Source organism: Macrotis lagotis, chromosome X, assembly GCF_037893015.1.
Source record: "Macrotis lagotis isolate mMagLag1 chromosome X, bilby.v1.9.chrom.fasta, whole genome shotgun sequence".
Classification (NCBI taxonomy): Eukaryota; Metazoa; Chordata; class Mammalia; order Peramelemorphia; family Peramelidae; genus Macrotis; species Macrotis lagotis.
The window spans coordinates 650,561,452-650,589,297 of NC_133666.1; the positions used below are offsets into that span (position 1 = coordinate 650,561,452).

At 49.7% G+C, this 27,846-nt stretch overlaps 1 protein-coding gene and 1 long non-coding RNA gene across 3 annotated transcripts; one reads left to right on the forward strand and one right to left on the reverse strand.

The window, feature by feature from the left end:
• On the reverse strand, positions 1–27,449 carry PIK3R2 (phosphoinositide-3-kinase regulatory subunit 2). 2 transcript variants are annotated; one of them, XM_074204811.1, is made up of 16 exons: positions 27,269–27,449; positions 22,705–23,363; positions 13,849–13,944; positions 13,246–13,305; positions 12,842–12,973; positions 12,367–12,601; positions 11,473–11,558; positions 11,015–11,120; positions 10,472–10,570; positions 9,980–10,160; positions 8,742–8,867; positions 7,289–7,431; positions 6,826–7,002; positions 1,809–1,880; positions 718–888; positions 1–521 (listed from the first exon to the last, which is right to left on the reverse strand). In XM_074204811.1, exons 2-16 carry the CDS (start codon positions 23,042–23,044, stop codon positions 326–328), a joined length of 2,220 nt encoding a protein of 739 aa, XP_074060912.1. In that variant the 5' UTR covers positions 23,045–23,363; positions 27,269–27,449; the 3' UTR covers positions 1–325. The 2 variants fall into 2 exon arrangements, with proteins under 2 accessions (XP_074060912.1, XP_074060911.1); XM_074204810.1 differs by lacking the exon at positions 27,269–27,449 and adding an exon at positions 25,628–25,793.
• Positions 21,354–22,332, forward strand: LOC141501126 (uncharacterized). Its single transcript, XR_012472145.1, has 2 exons — positions 21,354–21,669; positions 21,913–22,332. It is a non-coding gene; the product is annotated as an uncharacterized LOC141501126 (long non-coding RNA).
• Positions 27,450–27,846: the final 397 nt, after the last annotated feature.

Genomic DNA, 27,846 nt, shown 5'->3' on the forward strand with positions numbered 1-27,846 from the left:
CATCCAACATGATCACACACACACACACACACACACACACACACACACACACACACACACACCTTGGTCCAGCCACCAGACCTGAACTCCTGCGGGGAGCCACAGGGCTGGTCGGATGCCCTAGTCTATGGGAAGTCCAGGACCAGGGCAGGGGCAGGGGCAAGGGCAGGCAGTGAGAGGTGAAGGGCTGTGGCTTTTCAGCCGAGCTCAGGTTTGAGAGAAGGCAGCAGCAGCATCCAGCCCCACTCCCCCCACCGCCAGAGCAGTCTGTCCTTCCATCCATCTGTCCATCCGTCTGTCCTTCCTGCCCAGGAGGCTGGGCTTCTCAGCGCGCCGGTGGCGGCGGCGACAGCACGGGATGGGCCAGCGTCACATTGAGGGAGTCATTATGCTGAACAAGCGATGTATGCTTATAGTGTAGCACCAAGTCTTTGAGGGAGGCGTACAGGTTGTAGGGCTCCGCGAAGCCATAGCCAGTCACCGTCTTGTAGATGACGCAGTGTTTGGTATCTCCATCCACCCTGAGAGACATGAGAAGACAGAGCTGACCCTCAGTATCCAGGAAGCCAACGGACCCCATTCCCAGGTGCCATCTCCCCCCCCCCCCCAGATCAGCCCTGGCCTTGCTTTTGGGGGAAGAGGGGCTGACTGGGGAACCCCAAGGGGGTATCCTGTTCCCCAGCCCCAGCCACCCAGGCCCGTCCTGGCTATACTCACACCACAGAGCAGGCATAACATCCCCTCTGGCTGCTTTCCCGGATGAGGAAGGTGCCATCCCGTTTGCCGCTCAGCATCTCCTCTGCTCGCCCGCGGTTGATCTTCCCAACATACCAAGTCCGTTCCTCGTGATGAGGCAGGTCCTCTTCCTCATCCACCATGGAATACTGGCTGTGGGGATTAGGGTTAGGGTTAGGTGGGGCTGGTGGGGAGGCCTCCGAAGAGGGCAGGGGCTGTCTTCTGCTTCTTTCTGTATCCACTATGCTAGTACACAGTAGGCATTTAAGAAATGCTGATAAGAGCACCAGGGCCAAGCCCAGCTCACTTCACCTCTGACTCCTGGTCTCCCTGACCTTCAACACTAGCTTGAGGCCTGGCTTCTTTGAGAAGTCTTTCCCCACTCTCCCTCACCCTGGTGCCTTTCTCTGGGATTACTTCCCATGTATGTAACTATATATGGCTTAGATGGTCACACCATATTGTCTCTGCCACATTATCTCCTCCCTTAGTGCGGCAGCTTCTTGAGGGCCTTAGCACAGAGCCTGGCTCCCTGGCTGCCTGTCTGATGGCCCCAAGTCTCGAACACCTTTCTCTTTTCTTGCCTCAGTGGAGCATCATCCAAGCCAGTGTATTCAACCCCAAAACCATCCATGAACAGGGAGTTGGGCCAAAGGGGCCCAGGACCCAAAGGAGGATGTGAACCCCGTTCTCCTTTCCCAACATTCTTGGAGGGTCTCATTTGACTGAATCCAGTCCAGCCTTCTGAAAAAGGCCAGAGGCTCCCTGGACACTTGAATGGGGAGGGCTCCCTCAGCTGATACCCACAACTCCCAATCATTGTGGCAGCTTAAGGGTCATAAGAATTTGTCTCAAAATATCACAACACCTATTTTGCAGATGAGGAAACTGAGGCTGAGATAAATGACCTGCCCAAGGTCACATAGCTAGACGTTGTCAGAACTAAGGACCCCAATTCAGGTCTCCTAATTCTAAGGCTGGCCCACTTTCCACTACTCAGTGTGTCCTTTCCCTAAAGGTCAGTCTCAAGGAAAAGAAGGAAAGGGGGCCATATCAGCCCTTAGGGTACTCACTCTTCAGTCTCATTCTTGATTCCCAGCCACTCATTAATCTTCTTCTGCCGGGCTCCCTTTTGGGTCAACCACCTGCCGGGTGAGGAGAGAAGAGCATGTCACACCTCATGTCCATCCAAAAGCTCTGGCTTTTCTTTTTTTCTTTTTTGGCAAGACAATGGGATTTTCCTCATCTTGCCCAAGGCCACACAGCTAGGTAATTACTAAGTGTCTGAGACCACATTTGAACTCAGGTCCTCTTGACTGCAGGGCTGGTGCTCTATCCACTGTGCCACCTAGTTGCCCAGCTTTCCTTGAAGGTTTTTCCTATTTATCGCTTTTATCCAAGCCAAAAAGGGCAATGAGACAGGAGATGATTACCTCCATTTCACAGACAGGGGAAACAGCCAGAGAAGGAAGGAGAATTGTCCTAGGTCACAAGAAATACAAAACAAGAAATGAAGAGGTGCCCATCAATTGGGGAATGACTGAACAAACAATGGCATCAAGTGAGATGGAATACCATTGTGTAGGAAATAATGAAAGGGATGGGCTCAGAGAAACCTGAGAAGAGTTGACTGAGCCAACGCAGAACAAAGTGAGAACCAGGAGAACAATTTCTACAGTAACAATCAAGAGCGTTGTAAAGACAAACTTAAGTCTTAATATTATCTGATTGATGACATGGCCAACCATGATGCCAGAGGACCCATGGCACTACCCAGCCCCACTTGGAATTCAGAATGAGATGTATATTTTTGGCTGTGGCTAATGCAAGAATTTGTTTTGTCTATGTATGTTTGTTATAAGGGTTGTTTAAGGGAGAGAGCAAACAGATTTTTGAGAAAAAGTAAAATTAAATTTTAGAAAGCACTTAGGGGAGGTGAGGAGAGCAATAGAGAACATATGAAATAATGAAGCTGGAAGAGACTAAGGAACACACAAAAGAAGGTTTAGAAGGGACTTCAAAGATCATTAAGTTCAATCTCCTCATTTGATGAAGGATGTTGTTGAGACCCAGAAAGGGGGAGAGAGCTGATCCAAAGTCACTGAGGGAGTAGAACCACAGAATGAGCTAGAAGGCACCCCCAATGGTCATCTAGTCCAGTGCAGCCTTGGAAAAGAAGCCTTTCCCCAACAACAGGTCATCCAGTTGTAAGCCTGGATAAGGGGGCAAGAATGACTCTCTCTGACCACCCCTTTCAATTTTCTGATGGCCTAAGGATTAGATGTTTTCTCTGACCTCAAGCCACCTCAAATGGCCCCTCTTCGAAGTCCATTCACCGCCTCCAGCAGCTCTGGGCTGGAACCTTAGTTCTGGCCTCTGGGAGGAAATGCCTCCTTGGGTGTCTGGGAGCAAACTCCCCAGCCCTTCAAACATCAGTTTTTTTCATACCAGATGTTGTGAAGGTGGAGTTTGCTATTGCAGATAGGGCTGGAGGGCAGTTACAAGGGACAGACAGCTTTCCCAACAAGAATTTCACCATCACCCTCTTTGGGTTCTTGTAGGTGACCCTCCAGGGTATGGAGGAGTTGGGCAGACAGTGAAAGAGTAACAAAAACCCAGAGAGTGAACTTTATTCATAGAAAGTAGCCCCTCTGCCTTAAAACCAGCCTCTGGCAAAATTGTGAAGTAAATAGATGTCCTGCCTCCTTCTGTCTCTCCCTTCCTCCCCCACCTCCTGCCTTCAGCACCTTCTCTTCTTCAAATTGCTATTTATTTGTTTTGACCAGAAATTGAGGTCTTCCTCTCCCAGATTAATTTTTTTTGATCGGGTAAGAGATCATTTTTTGCTTCACTTCTTACCTAATCTTAATTACTGAATGGGCATTACCACAGACAACCTGAAGCCTGGGAAAGACCTTAGCTTAAAAAGGTCAAGGTCTCCCCCCTACATCTGGGGCCATCTCCAGTCATCCTGATCTATATCTGGTCACTTTACCAAGATGGTTCTGGAGGAGAAAATATGGATGATGACTTTGCACCCCCTCACTTAAATCCAATTCACTTAACGAATCTAACCATTCTGGGAAGCAATATGAAACTATGCCCAAAGAGTAATAAAACTGATCATACCCTTTGACCCAACAATACCAAAACTAGACCCATACCCAAAAGAAATCCTAAAAAATGGGAAACGTCTCACTTGTTCAAAAATACTTATAGCAGCTCTTTCTGTAGTGGAAAAAAATTGAAAATTGAGGGAATGCCCATCAATTGAGGAATGGCTGAACAAGTTATGGAGAACTATTGTTCTATAAGAAACTATGAGAGGTTGGACTTTAGAGAAGCATGGAAAGGATTACAAGAAATGATGCTGAGGGGCAGCTAGGTGGCGCAGTGGATAGAGCACTGGCCCTGGAGTCAGGAGTACCTGAGTTCAAATCCGACCTCAAACACTTAATGATTACCTAGCAAGCTACTTAACCCCACCGGCCTTGCAAAAAAAAGAAAACTAAAAAACAAAAAGAAATGATGCTGAGCGAAGGGAGCAGAACCAAGAGAACGTTGTACACATTAACAGATCAACTGATGGAAGCAGCTCCTCTCAGCAGTTCAGAGAGCTAGGACAACCCTGAGAGACCTGTTATGGACAACTCTATCCTCAGCTGGATGAAAAAAACAAAACAACTTACAGAATCTGAATGGATACTATGTTCACTTTTTAAAACTTCTCTTATGTTTTTCCTTCCTATCCTATGGCTTTTTTTCTTTTTTCTCTAGTCCTAATTCCTCAGATATGAAATGACTAATATGTAAACATGTAAAACACAAATGAACATATATAATTTTTACTAAACTGTTCACCACTGAGGTGCGGGGGGTGGGAAGGGAGGGTGATAGAAAAACATGTAACATAAAAATGTAAGTGGATGTATGTTGAAAAACTTTCATAATATATAATTGGAAAAATAAAATATCAATTAAAAAATTCAATTCATTTGCAAATAATGGCATCATGATCTTTTTTTGAGAATGAAGAACAAACAAGATTATCCCTCTTTAGACTAAATATCCCCAGTTATGTCAATGAATCATGCAGGTCTAGAGTAAGGGCCACGCTGGTCCTTTTACCAAACCCCTTCATTAAGGGGGATGGAACATTCAACCAGGTAAGTCTATATATAATTATTTAAGCAGATAAAGGGCACTAAATAACTAGATGGGATGGAAATTAGAAGGGTCTTCCTGAAGGACCTGAAGCCTGAAGGAAATGAAGGAGATGGAAGTGAGGAAAGAGAACCTTCCAGTCATAGAGGGACAGATGAGGAAACTGAGGTATACAGAGATTATCTGACTCCTTTAAAAATTAGAATTCAAACCTTGGTCCTCTTAAAGTCTCTAATCAAACCAACTGTCTGAACAGTCCTCTAACTCTCTCCAGATTGTCAATATTCCTACCCTCCTTATCCCCTTTTGTTCTGATTTTTCTTTTGTAACATGACTAATATGGAAATATGTTTAACAGTTACACATATTTAACCTTTATCAGATTATTTGTTGTCAAGGGGATGGGGGAAGGAAGGAGAAAAATGTGGAACTCAAAATCTTACAAAAAAAAGGATGTGGAAAACTATCTTTTTTTTTTTTTAAGGTTTTTGCAAGGCAAATGGGGTTAAGTGGCTTGCCCAAGGCCACACAGCTAGGTGATTATTAATTGTCATAGACCGAATTTGAACCCAGGTACTCCTGACTCCAGGACTGGTGCTTTGTCTACTACGCCACCTAGCCTGTGGAAAACAATCTTTGCATGTATTAGGATAAATAAATGAGTGAATGAATGAATGAATGAATAAATAAAATATTCTTCCCTAAACTGGACAGTCAGGAATTGAACACAATAGTCCTACTCTAGAGAGAGAGAGTCTAACTGGGACAAAATCTAGTTATGTTCCAGTTATCCAGGCATGTGTTAAGGTTAAAGCCACCTAAAGGACATTAGCCACACACACAGTTAGGACTGGTTTATTCTTTGTTCTGTATCCCCAACATCTAGCCCCAGTGGGGCATATCTAAGTCCTTAATAAATGCTTAGAAAGACTGGGCTTCTGGATTATTCAAATTCCTGGTCTGATTTAAGACCACCCTCTGGTAATAGGTGATATCATTTGCCTAGTAATTAAAATAAGGCACCACCAGAAAAGCCACCACCAGTCCCTCCCCTCAGGAGTGAGTCAACCTCTGAAGGGCAGATTTCACAAACTAAGACCTCTACGATAACCTCCCTCCCCCAACCATTCACTCATTCTTTTTTTTTTCTCTTCTTTCTATTCTGGCTCATTTTTTCTCTCCCATTCTCTCCCCCCCTTTCTCATTCTTTCTATTCTCTCATCCTTTTCCTCTTTTCTCTCATTCTTTTCTCCTTTCTTCTTTCTCATTCTTTTTTCTCTTATCTCACTCTCTTTTCTCTTCTCTGTCTCTGTCTAGTCTCTCTTCGTTTTTCTCCTTTCCCTTCTCTCGTCCTTTTTTCTCATTCTTTTCTCTTCTTCCTCATTCCGTCTTTTTTTCCTCTTTTCTTCCTAATTCTATCTCTTTTCTCTGTCTAGTTCTTCCTTCGTTTTTCTCCTTTCCCTTCTCTTGTCTTTTTTTAATCTTTTCTTCCTCATTCTCTTTTTTCTCTTTTCTTTCTAATTCTCTTTTCTCTGTCTCTCTCTGTCTAGTTCTTTCTTCATTTCTCTCCTTTCCCTTCTCTTGTCCTCTTTTTTTCTCATTCTTTTCTCTTCTTCCTCACTCTTTTTTCTCTTTTCTTTCTATCTCTTTTCTCTGCCTCTCTGTCTAGTTCTCTCTTCATTTTTCTCCTCTCTCTCCTTTCTCTTCTTGTCCTTTTCTTTTTCTCATTCTGTCTTTTTTCTTCTCTCTCTCTCTCCTCTCTCTTCTCTTCTCTTCTCTTCTCTTCTCTCTCCCTCCCCCTCCCCCCATTCTGCTGGTGGCAGGTAGAACTAAAGAAGGGCTCTGTGCTGGAGAGGGTTGGGGCCAGGGCAGGTGGTGCTGCCAGCAGCCACCAGGAGGTGGGCTCCCCCCGGAGGCTGTACTCACACGAGGTACTGGTCCCGGATCTTCCGCAGCTGCATGAGGTCGGGCTTGAGGCTGTTCATGCGCTTGTCGATCTCTCGGTTGTCAGCAGCCTGGGCCCGCAGGTCCTGCTCCAACTTCATCTTGCTGTCGTGAATCTCCGCTATTCGGGACTTGAGCTTCTCTGAGTTCATCAGGATCCTGGGGGGACAGGAGGAGGATGGTGACCCATCAGACCCTCGGAAGCAGGGGGTCCAACAGGGCCCTTTACAGAGTGGGAGGGCATGGTCACAAAGTAAGGTGGGAAAGCAGGGAGATCCCTAGAGAGAAGCGAGACTCCGCAAGAGGCATGGTGGGGCAAGAGGTGTGGGGGTGATACCGAGGCAGGGGAGATGTCTAGGGTCAGGGGAGGGAGAGGGAGGAGATGGATAGGGGGCCCTCTCCTCCTGCCCTGCCCAGTAGCCTCAGCCTCCGGACGCCAGCTCACCGCTGAATCTCCTTCTCATTGCCCTCTCTCCGGAAGCGTTCTAGATAATCCTTGCTGCACTTCTCCTGAGTCTGACCCTGTTCCTCAAAGATTTTGATGGTCTCGTTGAAGGCCTCGATGGCAGTCCGCTTCATCTGCAGCTCCTGGGGAGGGGACAGGCCAGGGACTGTCTGAGGCTCTGCCTTTTCTTGCTGGGCCCACCCCAGGGTGACCTGGCTGTGCCGACCCTCCTGTCTTAGCAGCCCACTCCTTCCCTTTGGAGAAAGATCCCAGGAGTGAGCCTGGGTCGGTTCTTCAGGGAACAGACTACCATCCTGTAAAGCACAACTGGAAAGCTGCCGAGGGCTCCTTGCTGGTGCTCAATGTTTTAGAAATTCAGCTAGCTACCTCCACCTCATAGGCTCTCAATGTTGGGAGGACCCTTAGAACCCAGTATGTCATCAGAGTTGGGAGGCCTTTAGAACCTGGGATGTCAGAGCTAGCAGGGAGCTCAGAACCCAGGATGTCAGAGATGGGAGGGCCCTTAGAACCCAGAGGGTCAGAGCTGGGAGGGCCCTTAGAACCCAGAGGGTCAGAGCTGGGAGGGCCCTTAGAACACAGATGGTAAAAGCTAGGAGGGAGCGTAGAACCCAGGATGTCAGAGCTAGAAGAAAGCCTAGAACCCAGGATGTCAGAGCTGATGGGCCTTAGAACCGAGATGTCAGAGCTAGAAGGGAGCTTAGAACCTGGGGTATCAGAGCTGGAAGGCCCTTAGATGTCAGAGCTGGAAGGGAGCTTAGAACTGGGATGTCAGAGCTAGAAGGGAGCTTAGAACCCAGGATGTCAGAACTCAGAGGACCCTTAAAAGTTACCAAATTAAATCTTCCCTTAATTACAAATAGGGAAATTGAAGCCTTCAAAGGGAGAAAGAGCTTCCATAGTAAGTCTGGCAAAGCTGGATGAACAGTTAAGTTTTCAGACTCCCTGGTCACTGTTCTCCCCATCACACCAGACTTTTTAGTTATTGCTCCAGGTGCTATATAGTAGGATGAGGGTGAGCATAACTGTACACAGGGAAGGCATTTGCCAGCTAAATATGTACATTTATCATTTACTTAAATTTACATTCAACATTTTTTTGATACTTGCCATAGCCCTAAGTGGTTGGCACTATAGGTAATTACCCACATTTTACAGATGAGGAAACTGAGGATATTCCTTACTGTTGGGCAGAAATCTCTCTCCTTGGAGTTACGAAACCCATGCCACCTGTCAAGGAACAGGTCCTCTTGGTCCAATCCCTAGTGTATCCTCGGAACCTGAGTAGGCTGCATCAGGAACTTCTCCCCCCACTCCTGCTCTGCAGGCCCTAGGTTGTGAAGGTCAGCCCTGCCATGATTCCTTCCTTCTTCCCCTCCACGTGTTTTCAGAAATAGGCTCCCTGGGGCAAGGAGCAAGGTGGAACCTGGAATACCTGCGAAGTCCGGGTGTACTCCTCATAGAGAAGATCGTATTCTCGACTCTTGTCCTGATACTGCTGATGATAAACCTTCAGCTGTTCTCCAACTGCCTCAACGCTGTCCTCCTTCACCACCTGGTCCTGGGGCAGGGGACAGACATGGGCCAGGTGAGCTCCCTGGAACCAACCTGGCCCTAAAAGGCTCTTCAGAGGCTCCAATTTTACACAAGCTAGTAGGATAACAACAGCACATTTATTTAGCAATTTAAGGTTCACCAAGTGCTTTATGTACATTATCTCATTTGATCAAAGGATAAACTTTGACCCATAGAGGGGAAGGGATTTGTCCCAAGTCATACATGGAATCAGTGGAAAAGCAAAGACTAAGAACCCAGTTCTCATGACTCCCAGTAGAGAAGTCTTTCCATGTAATCAGCATTAATTAAGCACCTGCTAGATTCTAGGTACAGTGGAGAAAGAAAGCAGAATCCAATGCCTGCCCTTAGGGAGTTTCTAGTCTATTATCTAAAAGAGACAGGATTGTAGTTGGCATCACACAACCTTAGAGTTAGAAGGGACCTTAAGGACTACCTGCTCCAAGCCCTTCATTTTACAGGTGAGAAAACCCCGAGGGGTCAGAAGCCTTGTCCAATATCATACAGGTAGGCTAACATCAGGAGGGGGCACATGAAGTAAGTGAGCACAGATGGAAGCTAAGGTTTCTAAGGGAATGGGGAGACTACCTTCCAGGCATGGGGGCACAGCCCATGCAAAGACACAGCAGTGGGAGAGGAAGGTTCCAGATGACACAGGGCTGATAGCAGCTAGCTAATATTCTGACTAATAGAGTCAGGATCTCCAAAAGATTACATGGACTATGTATCTAGCTATTTATGTGTTGTCTTCCTCATTAGATGGTATGCTCCTTAGGGTAGGTCCTCAGTTTCTACATGTTAGTATAGCTGGAACACAGCAGTGCTTAATAATTGCTTATTGACTAGCACATAGTAGGCACTTAATGAATTCTTTTTGACAGAGATGGGGTGAATTTCATAAGACAGATAAGATATAATAGGGATAAATGCAAAGTTCAGAATTTGATTTAAAAAAAAAACAACTCATTTAACTTGGAAGTGAGAAAGCTGTGGCTAGTGAGCAGTTCAAGTCAAGTTCTACAGGCTCCCAAACCTTCTCACTGTACTAGTTGTGCCCCTTCCCCCCTCCCCCCAGGCAGGATCTGTCCACCCCCAGACCTGCTGATGCTTGGATACGGGATAGAGCAGTCGAGTGTCCAACTTGGCGTTGTACTGGGCCAGAGACTCATGTCTGTAGTGGGTGATGAGCTCCACTACGGAACCAAAGGTCAGGGGCTCGGAGAAGCCATACTGTCCATCTCGGTGGAAGACTTTGATCAGTTTGTTGTTGCCACCCTTCCTGCAGAAGGTGGGACATGGGTCAGGGGCTGGACAAAGCTAGATCACCTTGGGGCTCTGGTGGTCTGCCCTCTCTTGTGCTCATCCCAGGTGTGAGGCAGTGAGTCCATGCCTAGTCTCCCTTGTCTCTCTGGGTCCATTCCTAAGCCCCAACCCCTTCAACCCTGATGTGACTCCTGTAGACCCCACATTCCTGGAAATCAAAGTTGAGAGGATGGCTTGTTAAGTTACAGCTGGGGTAATAGGCAGGGTTCAAGATCACAAAGCTAGGAAGCCAGGGTTCAAACCACAGATTCCCTAGAGACCCCATACCTGAGGGTCAACGTGTATTCGCCCTGGATCTTGCTAGAAGCATCCCGGACTAGGAAGGTACCATCTGGAGTGTCACGAAGTTTCTCATTCACCTCTTCCCTGAAAGGTGTGCAGGGGGTCAGATCTTGGGCCAGAGGAATCTAGCTCTGGTCAGATGCTCATAATTTCTTCCCTTGGGACCTCTAGCAAACCCCAAGTCTATAGAATCATCTCTATCCTTGCTCCAGTCCCATTTATCACTACACTTTCTCTGCCCAAGTGTTCTCTCTCTCTCTCTCTCTCTCTCTCTCTCTCTCTGCCCTCTATTCTCTTCTCCTCATCCTCCCCCCCTTTCTTTCTCTTCCCCTAGGTTTGGATCTCAAAGCCCTTTTGATCCCCACACCAGCCCCCAGATCAATACAGCTTGGCCTCCCACTCCATGCCTATTATATAGAGGAGGAAAACCAAGGTTCAGAGAGGGAAAACAAAAGTTCTTCCTTTTGCCCACCAAGTTAAACTAGGACTGCTCCTTTCCCTTTACCAAGATGCCAGTTTCCATGTTACCTGGAAATGTCACCCCAATACCACTCAGCTTCCTGGAGTGGGGCATTGCTCCCATTAGACAGGTTGCCAGGCTGGACCTTGGGCTTAGGAGGCTTTGGGGGTAGGGCTGGAATAAAAGCAGGCTAACATCAGACCAGGATGGTGGGCAGGACCCATGTGACTTTTGTCCAGAGTTCCCTGGGGCACTTCCTTCCAGTATATACTAACATTGTAGATTAAGAACTGAGAGGGCCTAAGCTCTCCCCTAAGTCATTTTATAGATGAGGAAACTGAGGCTTGAAGGGGTCAGTGATTTGCCTAGGGTTACACAGCTTATAAGAGTTGTGAGGTAGGATTTGAACCTAGGGCTTTTCAGAGGCAAGTTCCTGGGGGAAAGAGAGCAGCAGGGATGAATATTCTTGGAAAGAAGGAAAGGAGGGACCCAGGGATTGCCCAGAAGGGATCTCAGTGGTCTTTACCTGGGGGCGGTGGTTCCTGTTCCTCCTCCTGGTCCTGTAGCAGCATTTCCAGGAACAGAGCTGAGAAGTCAGGGGTCTGTTCAGACCTGAGGGATAGTAGCAAGGTCAGAGCCACGGTACAGGGTTCCAGAGCAGCCCCTGGGTCCCTGATTATGCTGACACATGGATCTCTGAACATGAGTACTCAGCTACATGGGGACAAGATCTGCAGGCCCTTCCACCAATGCAGGGTAGCACCTTCTCTGAAACTCAAATCTTTACAGAGTTGCCTGGGACATGGAGACATCGACATGCCTAAGGTCACATAGCCAGGAGGTGCCAGAGGCATGACTCGAATTCAGGTCTTCCTGGCTTGGAGGTCCACTATCAATTCAAAATGTCTCACTGCCCATCACTTGGTATATTAAGTGTGATACTGGGCAAGTATGGATAAAAACAAGGTCATGGAAGGGGGAAGGGACTGCGCAGGCCCTGAGCTCCTCTCACTTCTGAGGCCATATACATTCAGTGAAGAGGACATAGGTATCCCTTCCTGTGCCCACTCTCTCCTTGTCTCCAGCCTCTCTCTTTTTGTCCATCACCTGCCCTTCCCCCCTCCCTCCCTCTTCCCTCTCACCATCACTGGCCCTACCTCCTTCCCTCTCTCCATCACCTGTCCTCCTTCCTTTCCTCCCTCCCTCCTTCTCTCCCTTCTTCCTTCCCTTCCTACTTTCTTTCTTTCCTTTATCTCCTTCCTTCTTTCATTCCTCCCTTCCCTTTCTTCCTCCCTTCCCTTTCTTCCTCCCTCCCTCCCTTTCCTTCCTTCCTTCTTTCCTCTCTCCCTTCCTTTCTTCCCCTCTCTATTTATCTGTCCTTCCTCTCCTTCCTCTGCTCTTTAGTCATGTACATACATACCCAGTGGCCGACAGCCTAAGTAGGAGAGGTCCAAAGATCTCCCCCAGGGCCTGGGGGCTCAGGCTGCTGCCCTGGGCTTGGGTCTGGGCCTGCTGGGCCACCCGCCCCAGATGCTGGAGCAGGAAGCGCAGAGTCAGGGCATTGTGCAGAGGGACCAGGGGGGGCTCCAGCACTGCCTGCAGCTGCTGCCTCCTCCACCCTGCTGATGCCGCTGCTGCAGCTGGGCTGGTTACCTCTGAGAGACACACAAAAAATGAATCACTAGGTCCTGTCTGGCCTCCTGGACCCTTCCCCAAATCAGCCAGCCATGGCCTATGGGGATCCCACAGTATGGGCACCACAGCTAGGCTGGTCAGAGGTCAGCCCTCTCCCTGACCCAGGGATTCTTCCATCCCCTGAGGACCCATGTTCAAGATCTGATTATCTGCTCCTACCTCCCTCCTGTTCCCCATTGAGACAATCAATGGGGGCTTACCCTGCAAGGCATGAAGAATATCCCCGTGGGATCCAGGCGGCACAAGGGGCCTGGGCAAAGCTTGTAAGTAACCCTTCAGGGCCTCAGAAAGGGTGGCCACATCCCACTGATCCACATCACTCAGAGTCCAGTCTGCCAGGGGGTCAGGAATATGAAGAGAGGGAATGGTTACTTCCTGCTCAGGAGCCAGTTGCATCTTCCCTCTCACCCCCAACCCTGCCCAGTTCAGCCTCAAGCAAGAGAACTTGGGGTCCCATCTTATCACAGGTCAGAAGCTTCTGGAGCTCAAGACACAGCCATGTGAGCACCTCCCAGGCCTCCCTATGGGCCCAAAGACTCCCAGCTTCTGGAGGGAGGGGAAGGGGAAGGAGAGGAAGAAGCCCCCAAGGAAAGCTGATCCTCACCAATTCTCAGTGGTCGTAGCTCAGAACCAGATGGTCTGTAGAGCATCTCACTGTCCAGCCCTGCAGAAGGAACATCCGAGTAACATCAAACACATCCTTAGAGAACTTCTTGTCATGCAGGGGGTGGGACAAAGGACAGATGGGGATGTCAGAAATGACTTTAGATGACTTTCTTGAGGGTGGGTGGGAAGTCAGTGGGGATGGGCACCAGCCAAGCAAATTCAAGAGAGAGAAGAGGCGCTGGGTTCTTCGAACAAGAAGGAAGACTCAGGTAAGAAAAGGAGCTAAGGAGTCTGGATCCATGGTGAGATTCATGGACATTCTAAGGCTGCGAGGTGACACTGAAGACAGACTGCTGGATTCTAGTTCAAATCCCACCTCAGACATTTACTAACTGTGGGATCCTGGAGGCAAGGCTCTTAACCTCTGTGTACCACCTCAGGTTGCTTAGGGAAACTCATATAGGCTCAGTGGTTCATGGATGCTTATTCCCTTCTAAGCGATGAGTGACTGGGATTCTGGTGATGTTACCTGAGGTCCACTGGGGAGATGGGAGGGAATGAGGAGAGAGAGAGGGGGCAGAGAGGTACAAAGCACCCTTACCTTTTTGTTCAATGGCTTCCACCAACTTCTGAAGGATGGGTGGTGCCACCTCAGGGGGCATAAACTGCTCCGGCAGGTCAGGAAGCAGGGTACCAGCTGACAAGGGAAGAGGAGAACTCTATGTCAGACCATGAAGTGACTGGCCCTGGTTAGGGATGGGTTGTCCCAGGGTATGTCTGAAGTTCTATGGGCTGAGTTGGAGGAGAGCAGCTCCTTCCAAGGCTGGGGCAGCAGCTGAGAGGTCATCCCATTCACTTTGAAGAAGGTGGGCAGTCCTTGAGAAAAGCTGGCAGTGGAAAGGGGATGCTAGAAGACCCAAGCAGGACAGAAGTCAGACTGAGAAATAAGGAAAAACTTGCTCTCCTGGGAAAGGAAGAAGACATCTTAAATCTTCCAAAGGCCTTAATGGGGAATATGCCCTCCAAATAGTTCATGCTCATCCTCACTCACTAGGATTATTTGAACAGACTTCTAGTCATCCTCCCTGATTCTGATCTCTCTTCCCACCAATCTTTTAATAAATTTTTATTGATATCTTTTATTTTTAAATTTCCTCTAGTCTCTTCTCCTCCCAGAATCATTCTACATAACATCACACAAATCAAGAAACAAAACCAAAGCCAAAAAAAAGGAGCAGCTAGGTGGCACACCAGCCTTGAGTTCAAATCTGACCTCAGATACATATTAACCTGTGTGATTCTGGGCAAGTCACTTAACCTCAATTGCTTCCAAAAATAAATAAATAAAATATTAAAAAAAAAAAAACTTTCAAAAGAAGGAGAGGAAAAAAGCCCTATTACAACTGATCACTACTTTGAATAAAGTCTGATACCACATGTAATGGCCTCCACCCCTGGAGTCCCATCTCTACCAAGAAGTACCAAACAATCTGTGTTTGTCAGTGGGGTCAGTGCTGGTCAGTGTCCATTCCAGTTCTGCCTCAACTTTCCCTTATGTCCTGATTTTATACAAGAGTTACCTTCTTGATCTCCTCTAGTATAGACAGGACACCCCTGCTGTTCAGTCAGAGTAGCTTTCTATTCCTTATGCCCCAGCCATGCCCCCCTCCAGGAATGCTGAGGAGGCCTCGGTTTCCTTCAAAGTTGTGTTTAAGGATCACCTCTCAAATAGTCTTCCCTGATCCAAGACCCTTCAACCCCTATTTTGCTAAGGTCTTCAACCCACCATTTTCTTTGTTGGCTGTGTGTTCATTTTGTAATAGTAATTGATATACATGCTACTTTCTGAAAGAATGCAGACTTTCTAAGGGGAAGGCTACTTCTGGCCTAACCCATTACCTGTCATACAATAGGGGCTTAATAAAATGCTGATTGTATGACTGGTTGAATCACTTTTCACTGGAAAGACAAGTTGGGGTTGAATTGTCAAGAAGTTTTAAATATTCTATTTTGTTGTAGAAACAATAGGGAGCCAAGGGAGTTTATTGAGGAGGGGAATGACATGGTCAGATTGGGAGTAAGGAAAAAAAATCACTTTGGCAACTGTTCAAACAACATGAAGCCACATACAAAATGTGGGGGCCTATCATGAGAGACCTTCTAAACTGAAATAATTTTTTTTGGGGGGGAGGCAGTATAGTGTAATGGTCAACTTCCATTTAAGAAGAAAAAAGTTAGAATTTCATTTTTGACTATGTGGCTATGGATAAGTCATTTCACAGCCTCAGTTTCCCCAACTGAAAAATGGGTGATAATAACCCCCTACCCCATCTCTATGATTGTTGTAAGACTCAGGACAGTGTCTGATACATAGAAGGTAATTTATAAATGTTAACTATGATGATTTTGTTAATTATGTAACAGTAGATAAGCCTGCTCACATGAATCTCAGTTTCCCCAACTGTAAGATAGGGATAAGTTAATATCTCTCCCTCCTCCAATGAGACAATAATTATAAAATATTTATTAGCACAAGTCAGACACAAAGTAAATGCTATGTAAAGATTAGCTGTGATTATCACTGCTGTTGCTATATTACTATATTAAGCACATAACCTAGGGTAAGCTATTCCTCTGATCCTCATCTGCAAAAGGAGGATAATAATACATGTGGCATCTCCCTCTTAGGGCTCTATGAGGGTCATAGAGAGTAGGCTGCTTTAGAAACTTTAGGGCACAATAAAGGGAATCCCCAAAGAATTAGTGCAGTGTTACACTATGAAAGGGACACTCTGGGCAACCATCAAAACTTACTATTACTATGATCAAGATCCATCCATTCAACTGGTTACAGATCTACCAATAAGGGCATAACTGGTAAACCTCTGTCTATCTGTCCCTCTCCTTTCTTTCAAAAAGGATAGTCCCAAATCAACAGGCTAAATAAATTCCTTTCTTGAGTCCAGGTGAGTGATACCAGTGGCATGTCCCTCATATCAGAAGAATAGACTGGTGCAGGTGGTGTTCCACATCACCCCACTACTGCTTCTCAAAGACTTTATTGTTCGACTGTTTCAGGCATGTCCCAACACTTTGTCCTTGCTCTTTGGGATTTTCTTGAAAAAACTACTATGGGGCAGCTAGGAGGAGCAGTGTATACAGCACTGGCCCTGGAGTCAGGAGGACCTGAGTTCAAAGTAGGCTTCTGACAATTACCTAGCTGTGTGATCTTGGGTAAGTCACTTAATCCCATTGTCTTGCAAAAAACCAAAAACCAAAAAAATAAAAATAAAAACTACTGTAGTGATTTGCCATTTCCTTCTCCAGCTCATTTTACAGGTGAGGAAACTGAGACAAACAGGGTGAAGTGACTTGCCCAGGGTCACACAGCTGGTAAATGTCTGAGGCTGCAACTGAAACTGGGTCTTCCTGACTCCAGACCCGTCGCTCTATCACTAGGTCACCCATTTTCCGTCTCAAAGATTGGATGATCACTTTTTTAAGGAATATTGTAGAAGGGATTACTTTAAAGGAAGAGATTAAAAATGAGGATTTCTCAGGTCCTGGAAGACCTCCTGGGAAAGGGACATAGTCCATCCTAAAGGTGGTGATGGGAGGACAAGAACGTTGGCCAGTCTGATGTGCTTTCCAGATTTGGGAAAAGAAATTTCAAAGGACTCAGAGAAAGGATAGTTCAAATACTGTGGAACATGAATGGCTCTTTGAGAGCAGGGGCTTTCTTTTATCTTTCTGGGCATCCCCAACACTTGGAAGAGGGCCTGGCACCTAGAAGGTACTTCATAAATGCTTGTTGAGTGACTGACTACAGGAGAAGTCAGTTGAGTGTCTGGTACACAGTTGCGATTAATAAATGTTTGTTGAATGGTTACAGACGTCATTTAATGAATGCCCATTGACCATCTGACTAGAAGAAATGGGAAATTCTCCAAAAAAACTCCAAAAGTAAATTCTGAAGATAGAAGGAAAAACAAACCATCTGAGGACAAAAAGAAGAGGCACCTAGTACAGTTGATCCAATCTGGCAAGCATGTATTAAGCTCCTACTGTGTGAGGCACCAAGAACACAGAGAAAAAGCAAAGAACAATTTCTGCCCTGAGAGACTTTACATTGAAATTTAAAAAGGCAGGAACAGTGAGGTGGTGCAGTGGATACAGTGCCAGGAAGACTTGGGTTCAAATCTAGCCTCAGCCTCAAACCTGGGCAAGTCACTTACCCCGATTTCCTCCCCAAAAGAAGGAAATTTTAAAAAGACACATATGTACAGAAGATGTAAGCAAGAGTAGGTAAGAGAAGATGAGCTAATAATTATAAAATGCTTAGCACATTATATAACCATCAGCTATTATGAATATAAGACAGTGGAAAGCTACTTTCTAGAAGGATGGAGTCTGGAAGACTAAATCTCAGAATGAGCAGAGGTTGGAGAGACAACAGAAAGGCTTTTTTGTTGCTGCTATACAGGGGAGAAGATAAAAGAAGGGATGAGACAATTGCTCAGATGAGAAGAGACAATTTTCCCAGTCCAGCTTATGTCCCCCTACACTACTCTATTCAGTCACTATTTCTTCCAACACAATAGCATCCTACAAAATTCATGCACCAGAGTTAATTCAGTCTTTCTCCAACCAATGGACTCCCTGGAAGGGATGATAATGACCGCCAGAGAGATGACAGAACTACTCTGAACTTTACCCTGGGAAAGGATATTACAAAATTGGCTGAGAGAGCACATTGATAACTGAGATGAAGTGAAGTGAGAGCCCTCTGCTGTCTGTCTGTGATGTGCTTGTGACCAGGCCCCCACTGAACCATGTCCTTGGGCATTCAGAGAACTGGTGGTTATGTCTGCTAAGCTGCTGCCAGGGATCTTTGAAAGACCATGGAGAATTGGGGAAGGAGCAAGGCAAATGTCCCACTTCTCAAAATTAAAAAAAAAAGTGGTAGGGGGAAAGAGAATGGACTATGTAAACTGCAGGTCAGGGAGTTGGATTTCATTTCTAGGACAAAGTGTATTATTAAAAAGATGTTACTCCCAATGAATAGATGTTACTTCCAAGAAAAAGGGGGGTCCCAAAGAGCCAGGTTGGGCCAGACTGTCTTTCCTTCTTTCTGACGGGATTTCTAAAAGAGAAAGATGAGGTAATGCTAGAATTTACCTGAATTTTTTTTTTTTTTGCATGCTTGATAAAAATATCTCATGCTCTTCTAGAGGAAACAACAGAGAAATAAAGACTTGATTTGGAGCCAGAATAGCTGGGCTGGAACTCTACCTTTGTGATGATGACCTCAGGCCAGTCAGTTTCTGGGCCTCAGGTCTATCATGTATAAAGTGGAGGAGTTGGATCAAGTGGCTTCTGAGGAACCCTGGGGGTCCCTGGGTCTAGAACACTCTGCCCCTTTCACCCCAACCTCTTACCGCTCCTGCCTTTTTTCTGGAAGCGGCTCAAAGTCTCCTTCCTGCAGGAGGACTTCCCCACTGAGACTAGCTTGCACTGAGTCTGCATCCATCGTCGTTACACTTAGTTGCCCTGTTGCTTCCCTATTAGCCTGAGTTCTTTGAAGGCAAGGCCTATGATCTCACCCATCTTTGGACCACCAGTGCTGCACCCAGAGGCTTGAGGCATGGTTGGCACTTGAGGGGCACCCAACTACCTTGCAAAGCCCTTTGGGTTGGCTCTGCTCCACTGGGTAGAGTTCTGGCACCTGACCTCAACGGGTCAATCTGCAGCTTTCATCTACATTTAGACCCTCCACCAGTGGCAGACCTTCAGATGTTTGAAGACAGCTCTCCTATCTCCCCTGTAACCCCCCCCCCCCACCATTTTCTCTTTTCCAGGCTAAACAATCCAGTTACTTCAACTGATCCTAGGACAATGTGGACCCAGGAACAATGGGCAGAAATTACAAGGGTGGCTTGCAGCTCCATGTCAGGAAAAATATTCTAATGAGAGTTGTCCCAGAGTAGAATGGGCTACCCCTGGAGGGAGAACCCCTCCCCGGCCCCCAGATCTTCAGGTAGATGTTGTATAACTATCCATGCCAGGCTACATTTGGAAGGGGTACGGATCGAATAAGATGGCCCTGGGGGGTTCTTTCACTGATTCTGTGAGCCAAACGATGCACCAATAACAGAATCATGGGATTAGAGATGGAAGAAAACTGGGAATGTAAAAACAATTAGTGCAAGAAAGGTCCTTAGAACCCGGAATGTCAGAGCTGGGAGGACCCTTAGAACCTGGAATGTCAGAGCTGGGAGGACCCTTAGGACCTGGAGTGTCAGAGCTGGGAGGGCTCTTAGAATATGGGATGCCAGAGACATATCACACAGACTGTCAATCTAGAGTTCCCTCAGTTTTGGATCGAGCAGAGGTTCACGGGGCAGACTTGCACCCTGGGCCTCATGTCTAGCTAGGCTCTGCACCCTAACGGGCAGGCCTCTCTAGACCTCCATGTCACTGCCCACCCCAACCCCAGGACCCCAGACCTCTTCAGCTCCAGACCTTCCCATTTCAAGCTTCCCTCCCCCATCGCCCCACCCCCGGCTCCATTCCCCACCCTCCTCAGCTCTCCCAGGAAGGGAGGCGTCCTCCTCCTTTCCAGACGGGCTGTTACCAGGGAGGGGAAAATGTCCTGGCAGGAAGCCCACAGAAGCAGTGGGGGAAGGGAGTTCCTGGCAGAGAGATACTCCGGGTGAGGGGCCCCATGGAACCAGAGAAATCCAAACCCCACCCACCCAATGGCCTGGAAACCCAAGAGGCAGAGAGGGGGAAGGGGATGGTGGGAACGGGGGAAAAGCTTTTACAGGAGAGGGATTCCAGCTGCTAAGGGCAGAAGGCCACAATGGTGACCCTGGCAGAAGGTCCCTGGGGACTTGGGGGGGAGGCATCGCCCCGCATGAGGGCTCCCTTCATCCTGCTCCAGGAATGTGCTGTGTCAGCAGAACCCCAGTCCTCCTCCCCTCCCCCATCCCATTTCCCCCCCAGATCCTGCTCCAATCTGAATTATGTTTCCTGCCAATTCTATCTCCAGGGAGCTCAGGGAAAAGACAGAGGGAGAGGGAAAGAGAGGAAAGAAAGAGGGGAGGGGGAGAAAGGAAGAGAGAGAGGAGGGGAGGGAGAGACAGAAAAAGAGAAAGAGGCAGAGAAGGAAAGAGAAAGAGGGGAGGGAGAGAGAGAGCCAGAGAAAGGGCGAGGTGTAGGAGAGAGAGAGGAGAAAAGAGAGACAGGAAAAGAAAGGGGGGGGGAGAGATAGAGACAGTACACATATCCACAAAAGAAAAGATGGAAAGGCACATACAGACACAATGAAAAAGAAGAGATAAAAAACCAGACCCATAGGTGTCAATGGACAGATGGATGGATGTACATGCAGGCGTGTACACACACACACACACACACACACACACACACACAAACACACACAGTCAAAAGGCTCAAGTATGACTAACTGGATGGACATTGTGTATATATCTTCCTTATCTGGGACTCAGTTTCCTCCACTGTTAAAGGAAGGTGAATCAGATGAACATAAAAACATAGATTTAGAGCTGGGAGGGACTCTGGAGGCTGCCGAGTCCAAAGTCCTCCTCTTACATATGAAAATACCAAGACCGAGAGGTGTGAAGTAACTTGTTCAAGGTCACAAATACAGTGACAGTGCTGAGACTTCACTTCTGATCTTTAAAGTTTCTCCTAACTCTGCCATCCTGGGTTCTAGGGGACCCCCCCAGCTCTGACATCCTGGGTTCTAAGGGTCCTCCCAGCTCTGATATCCTGGGTTCTAAGGCCCCTCCCAGCTCTACCATCCTGGGTTCTCAGGACCCTCCCAGTTTGGCAGGAAAGCTACCTTCAGCAGGCACCTTATCCAGTGTCCTGGGCTATCCTAACCACTCAATTCTATTATGATTCCAAAAGCCTTCCTCCCTAGTCATGGGACATGGGAAGGGACTATAGCCAGACTTTGAAAAGGAAAAGGTGCTGCCCAGTTTCACCCAGGCCATCTTCTGCCAAGGGATCTCAGAAGGTGGCCTTGCCTCTTCTCCTGCCTCCCCATTGTTCCTTTACTTCCTCTCCACTCTACCAGAGCCAGGTGCAGAGAGAACCCGGGCAAAGTCCTGGGGCTGTGGTGCTCTCCGCATCTATCCCCGCCTAATTCCGCCCTGTTATCCTCTGATGGTCGCCGCCATGGGGCCCCAGTCTTGGCCCTAGAACAAGCTTGTCTTTCAGCAGTGGGAAGACAGGCTCCTTGGCCAGCTATCTCCACTGCCAGAATCCAGCAGGAGAGTGTGACCCCAGGGGCCTGGAGCTCAGAGCCCTTTCAAGAGTTCTCTCTGTATCCTGCCCCTCCCCAGCTTGACCATCTAGGCCAGGGAGAAGGGAATCCAGACCACAGGATGGAAAGGTGAGGAGGATCTTCAAACACCATGACCAACCCTGCTGCCTGACTTGGGGGACGTGCCTATCCAAGGTCACACAGCACCGTGGAGGTCAATCTCCCAACTCAAACCCTGTGTTCTCTGCCCCACGGAAGGCTGTCTCTCATTTCTCTTGTTGCTGTTATTATTTGAATAGCATTTTATGGTTTGCAAAGTATCTCACCATAACCCTATGAGGTAGGAGATAGTTATTTATCTCTGTTTTACAGATGAAGAAATTGAGGCCCAGAGAGGTTGCTCAGGTTCATCCAGCTAGGAAGCATCAGGATGAGATTTGAATCTAGCTCTCTCTGCACTGACCAGCACACCACAAAAGTTCTCTGGAGATGAAGTCCTTTCTACACCTTACCTCCCGTTCTCAGATATGGGCTTCCCAACTGCCCTATGAACAAGACAGGACAGGAGCTACTCTCTCCTTCTGACAGAAGAGGAAACTGAAGTTTGGAGAGAAGACACTTTTCCACAGTGAGCCTGAGGAGTATATGATGACTCCCAGTCAGAAGGTTGGGGCAGAATGACTAGGCTTTGGAAGGAAGGTCAAGGATTCCAGAGGCTCCTCCCTGCCATATCCTCCCTTCCCCCACTCTTGCCTTCACCACCATTAAAGGGAAGGGAAAAGCTTCACTGAATTTGGGGCCCAGGTGAAGGTACTTCTGTCCTGTCCTGACAAGCCAGATGGGGTAGACTCGTTGGCAGAAAATGGGAAAGTCTGAGGCATGTCCCCACAGTGCTGGGCAGGACCAGGCAGTGCCTGCTCCCATGGCTAGGAGAGCCAGCACTCACTGGCCTGGCCCACTATCAAGCACAGCCCCTGGCTCTTCCCACCATCTGCCTCCTCCTCCAGGAAGCTCCTGTCCATCAATCCAGAAACCATCCAATCCAAAAAAGAATCACTCTTCTATACAGATACTCCATAAGGCCCCACTCCCCAGCCTCTGCCCCCTTGAAGCAGCCCATTCTACATTGGGATCCCACAGTAAAAGGAACAAGGAAGGGCTCACCTGGCTCTGGGGAGTCCCGGGCACGGACAGGCCCTGCCCCTGGTGTGGCAGGCAATGGCCTGTGGCCTCGGGGACGGTGGGAGGGCAGGGCAATCTTCACAGGCCCCAGATACTCCACGTAGGTGCCTGGGAAATCTCCCTTCTGTTTGGTCCGCTCGTTGACGCCCAGGATCCAGCCAATTTGGTGAGGGCTCTGTTCGTCCCCATCATGAAAGCCGAGAGCCTCCAACGTGCCCTTGCTCACCACTAGGATGTCGCCAGGTAGCAGGTCAAGGTCCTCCTCACGTTCCTTGTGATACTGGTAAAGGGCCCGGTACTGGAAGCCCTCAGCGCTGCCCATGATGCCCGGGCCAAGAGTGAGGAGTGGCGGGAGTTCTCCTGGGACCAAGGGAGAAAGGAGCTCAACTACGAGCCAACCTCCACATGACCAGAAGGGCAGAGTGAGGAGAAGGTGGCAGTGTCAGCAGAGCAGGGTGGGAGGTGGGGGGCTTAGCCACTTTTCCGCAGTTTGAAGCCCCGATTTAACCAGATGATGGAGCAAAGGGCTAGTATCACCACCATACTCTGACCCTTGGGGGAGACAGGTTGCCTGGGCCCCAGGGAGGAGTATCTGTGTCCAGGAGGGGCCACGGCTCTGATCGGGAGCTGGGTGTCAAGACCTACAAGGAAGAGACAGCTGTTAGTGTCAATCCAGGGAGCCCAGATGGCCCCCGGGGGGGCACAGTTTCCTCCAATGAACTCAACACCAAATAAGACTCCAGAGATGGAAGGAAGATACCTCTGAAGGTAGCTGGTCTACCTCTTACCACCTTCTCTATCAATGCTTCAGATGATGGGACTATAGAGTCACAACCCCTAATCTAACTTCATTTTATAGATGAGAAAACCAAGGCCCACATGGGAAAATGGGTTCATTCACAGTCTTATTTGAGGTGGGTGCCATGGTTATCCCCATTTTACAGAGGAGGAAATATAGATTAAGTGACTTGCCTGGGGCCATACAGTAGGTGAACTAGTCTGAGGCTGCATTTGAACTCAGGTCTCCCTGACTCCACTTTGTATTTGTCTACCTACTACCTAACACATAGCAGGAACTTGCTGATATGGATTAATTCCAGTCCTTGTAACTCCTTCTTTGAATGACCTTGGACAAGTCACTTCTAGTTTTGTCTCAGTTTTCTCAGCTGTACAATGGGGAGGATACTTGTTCAACAAGTTTCACCCACTTGTTGCAGGTTATGTATCTTAACCTCATAGAAACATGGGTCATTATCTACACCAAGGGGCAGCCTAGTGAAGCCTATGCAGACTTCTCAGAAGAATGTTTATAAATGTATAAAATAAAATATATAGGATTACAAAGGAGGCCAGTTATGATGAAATACAGTTATCAATCCTAAAAGCACAAGTTCCCAGATTCCAGATCAAGAAGCCTTAATCTCTGGGTAGGGCCCAAATTCAGAGACTTTGGGGTAAAAGTGCTAGTTTCTAAGGGAGGACATCACAGAGAAAATCTAGAATGTCTGGGGAATTGCATGGGGGGGGGAGGCGGGCTTCCTCCTCCTACAGGGTTACAAGACCTAGAGTTAATGCACTTTGGGGGAAGGGCTCTTTGGCCCTTTGCCAGGGACCAAAGCTATGGGCTGACCAGGCAGGTCTGGCTCCAAAGGAATAAGGGGGTGGAGAAATTGGCCTACTCAGTCTGGCTCCGGGGTTAAAACCAAAAGCCAAGGGGAAACCTGCAGAGGGGCAGATATAAAAGAAAGCCCCCAAGTCCTCAGAGCTTCCCCAATATGGTGTGGGCTGCTCTAACAGGATGTCTTTTCCTCTGCTTCCAGAGCATTTCAGGTCTGGAATATTGCTTCAAGTTGTGGCTGGCCTCCATGTCCCTCAAGGGGTCTTCCAGTCCCGACACCCTACAATCCCAGGGTCCAGCCAAAAGCTGGGAAGTTGAATTCAGGGTGGATGAGCCAATTGGCTCTCCAAAGACCAGGGAAGAACATGGGTTTAGAATCAAATCAAGCTGGGCTTGACTCTACTTGAGGCCCTCTCTGGGCCTTGGTTTCCCCAGCTATAAAACAAAGGGGTAAAATGTTCTCTGAGGTCCCTTCTAGCTCCAAATGCTATGCATTTAAGGAGCGGCTTTGGCCCGTATCCCAAACCGAATGGAACTGCCAAGAAACTCCCCACAGATGTCGAGGATGAACGGACGTGACACGGTTCACCCCTCCCTCTGACCCAGAGACAGGACTCTGGGATAGGACAGTGCCCCCTCCTCCCTCTGCCCGTGGGGAGACAGGGCCAGCTGCAGCCCAAGGCTCCCAGATGCGGGGGGCGGGGGGAGAATTATGGCAGCAGGAATCACGCGTGAGAGTCTGAGCTGTGCTAACTAACCCCAGAATGGCAGAAGGAAGAACAAAGCCTTCAACTTTGCAGGGCAACCTGTGGGGGACACCTGGTCTCTGCCTTGCAAGACTCGCTTCCCCTATAAAACGAGGGGGGCCTGGCCCGGGTGATCTCTCAAGTCCCTCCCAGTTTTCTGTCACCTATGACTTATGATCTCAACGGAGAAGCCTATGGAGAGCGTCCAGGCTGGCCCCTGCTCTGTGACCTCAGCCCCTTCCCTCTGACCACTGCACGGCCTCCATTGCCTTCCTTACCTAGCCCAGCTCCCCTGCCCCCCCAAACCCCTTAGAAGCACAGGGAGCCACAAGAGCAGCAGATTGGGTCTCCTCCACCCTCCCTGTTCCCAGCCGACATTTATGCAATTCATGGATATGTTCGGACACAGCGGCACGTTCACACAGACCCACTCACACGTTTCTTCCATCACCACGCGAGCATGGTTCTCCCTATTCTTACACACTCTGCAGGTTCCCCCCCCCCCAGTCACGCATGTTCTCCCATGCACACACAGACTCACGGATGCGGGGTTCTTCTGGAGCATGCACACTCAGCAGAGAAGCGCCAGCCTCATCACGCCTGCTGCAGGGGAAGCTCTGAAGCCAAAGGGAGGGGAAGAGGCAGGCCCGGCTCTGTCTCCGAGTCCAAACCCTTCCCAGGAGGCCCGATGCCAGCGGGGCCCTCCTGGAAGGGCTCTCAGCCAAGCCAAGGGCGGGGGGCAGGGGGGATGGAGGGCTGGGCATTTCAGCTTTCCCATGTCCCCCAGGCTGGGCTTCCTGCCCCAAAGAGCATCTGTCTGCCTTGCTCCCCTCCCCCAAAGGCCAAGGCTCCGCACATCCCCAGGGCCCGTGGGCGGCCGGAGGGAAGGGGCCAGCAGGCCAGGATCTTGCTCTGGAGGGATGCCCTCCTTCCCACTTCTCTCTTCCCCTCTAAGCTCAGTCCTTCCTGAGCCGGGCACTCTCAGGAAGAGGCACCTGGACCGCTCGAGCATGAACAGGGACACACAGCGAGCACGGGGTCGACGAGCTGGGAGGATCTTGGGAACTGCAGAGCCCAGCTTGTCTGGGCCGGGAGGGCCTCCAGAGACTGGGGGTGCTACCGCTACCACCTTATTTTCAAATGGAGAAACTGAGGTCAAGAGATAGAAAGGGGCTTCTCTGGGGTCACTCGGCCAGGCGGGCTTGCAGGATTCCAATCCGTGCCTTTGGACTCTGGGGCCAGGGCTCTTGTGACCACAGCACCCTGAGTCCCTCCTATGCTGACCAGGGTGATGGGGGAAGGAGAGAGACTGGGGGAACGCATCAAGCCCCCCAGTCATCCCCCACAATGAAAGTCTTCATTTAGTCCACTCTTCACAGCACAGGCATACAGTACTCTACCCTGTCACCCCTGCTGTCATCCTGAACCCCAAACCCCATTTTCCTGCTCTGCAACAGGACTTGAGCTCAGTTGTTCTCCCATTACACATCAAAGAGGGTGGGCTCCCCAGACCTCCCCCCCTTACAGCTGGGGCAGACCCCCCCAAGACAGGCAGCCCCCACTATAAGCAGGTCTGCCTCCACTCGGTCCCTGCTAGAGCTGGCAGCCCCCCAAGTAGAACCTTCCTGGTAAAGCCTGCCCTGTTCCACTGGACCCATTCTAGTCTGGTTGGGGCCTCTCCCAAGGAGAGTGCCCCAATATGATCCAATATAACATGCTCCCCCACTTCAGCCGCAGCCTGGTCGGGGTTCCCCAACTGAGCCAAGGCCTCTCCCAAGGAGAGCGCCCCAATATGATCCAATATAACATGCTCCCCCACTCGGGGTTCCCCAACTGAGCCAAGGCCTCTCCCAAGGAGAGCGCCCCAATATGATCCAATATAACATGCTCCCCCACTTCAGCCGCAGCCATCCAGTACACAGACCGCCCCCCCTGAGAATAGCTCGAGTCTATCCAGTCGGGTCGGGGCTCCCCAATACAGCCAAGGCCTCTCCCAAGGAGAGCGCCCCAATATGATCATAGACGAGGGTTTCTATTGGTCAGCCTCTCCCAGCCGGGGTGCCCCCACCCCGAGCGGCCGCAGCCTCTCCCGAGGCCAGGCTCCCCAGGCCCCTGCCCGCACGGCCCGGGCCTCCCGGGACAGTGGCCCCAGCGCGGCCGGCCGGGACCCGCCGGGACCCACCTCGCCTGCCGGCTGCTGTCAGCCCGAGCCCGCAGCGTGGTCTCCGCCTCCGGCGGCTGCAGAGGCAGAGCGGGCGGAGCGGGCGGAGCGGGCGGAGGGGGGGCGGCGGCGGCGGCGGCGGCGGCAGCGGCGGCAGCCGGGGTCCGAGCCGGGGTCCGAGCCGGGGCTGCAGCCATGATCCCGAGCGAGGCGCCGAGCCCGCCCCCCGGTGGGCGGAGACGAACCCGGCGCAGGGGAGCTCACGGAAATAGCCGAGCGCAGAGGGCTGGGGGCGGGGGGGAGGGGAGCGGCGCCCGCGCCAGCGCGGAAACTGCCGAGTCCGCGGAGCCCGGAAGACGTGCCGCGCAGGGGGGAGGGGGAGGGGAGCGGCGCCTGCGCTCTCGTGCAAGGTGTCCAGCCGGGCGCCGGGAGCCCCGGCCGGGAGGAACGAGGGAGGCGGGGCGGAGAGGAAGGGGGCGGGGCCTGCGCTCTCCAGGAAACGGCCGAGCTGGCCGGGGGCGGGCGGAAGAACTGCGCCTGCGCCGTCTCCTCCCCTTCGCCCTCAGCCCGGTTGGGGGCGGGGCTGGCGGCCTCCGGCC

Bases quoted from the DNA above. Each gene is read 5' to 3' on its own strand.
- PIK3R2 (XM_074204811.1), bottom strand. From the start codon at position 23,044: ATGGGCAGCGCTGAGGGCTTCCAGTACCGGGCCCTTTACCAGTATCAC. The intron at 10,571-11,014 runs GTAACATGGAAA...CACACCTTTCAG, and splicing joins TATTGGGGTGACATTTCCAG to GGAAGAGGTGAATGAGAAAC. The intron at 1,881-6,825 runs GTGAGTACAGCC...CTCACCCGGCAG, and splicing joins ATCCGGGACCAGTACCTCGT to GTGGTTGACCCAAAAGGGAG.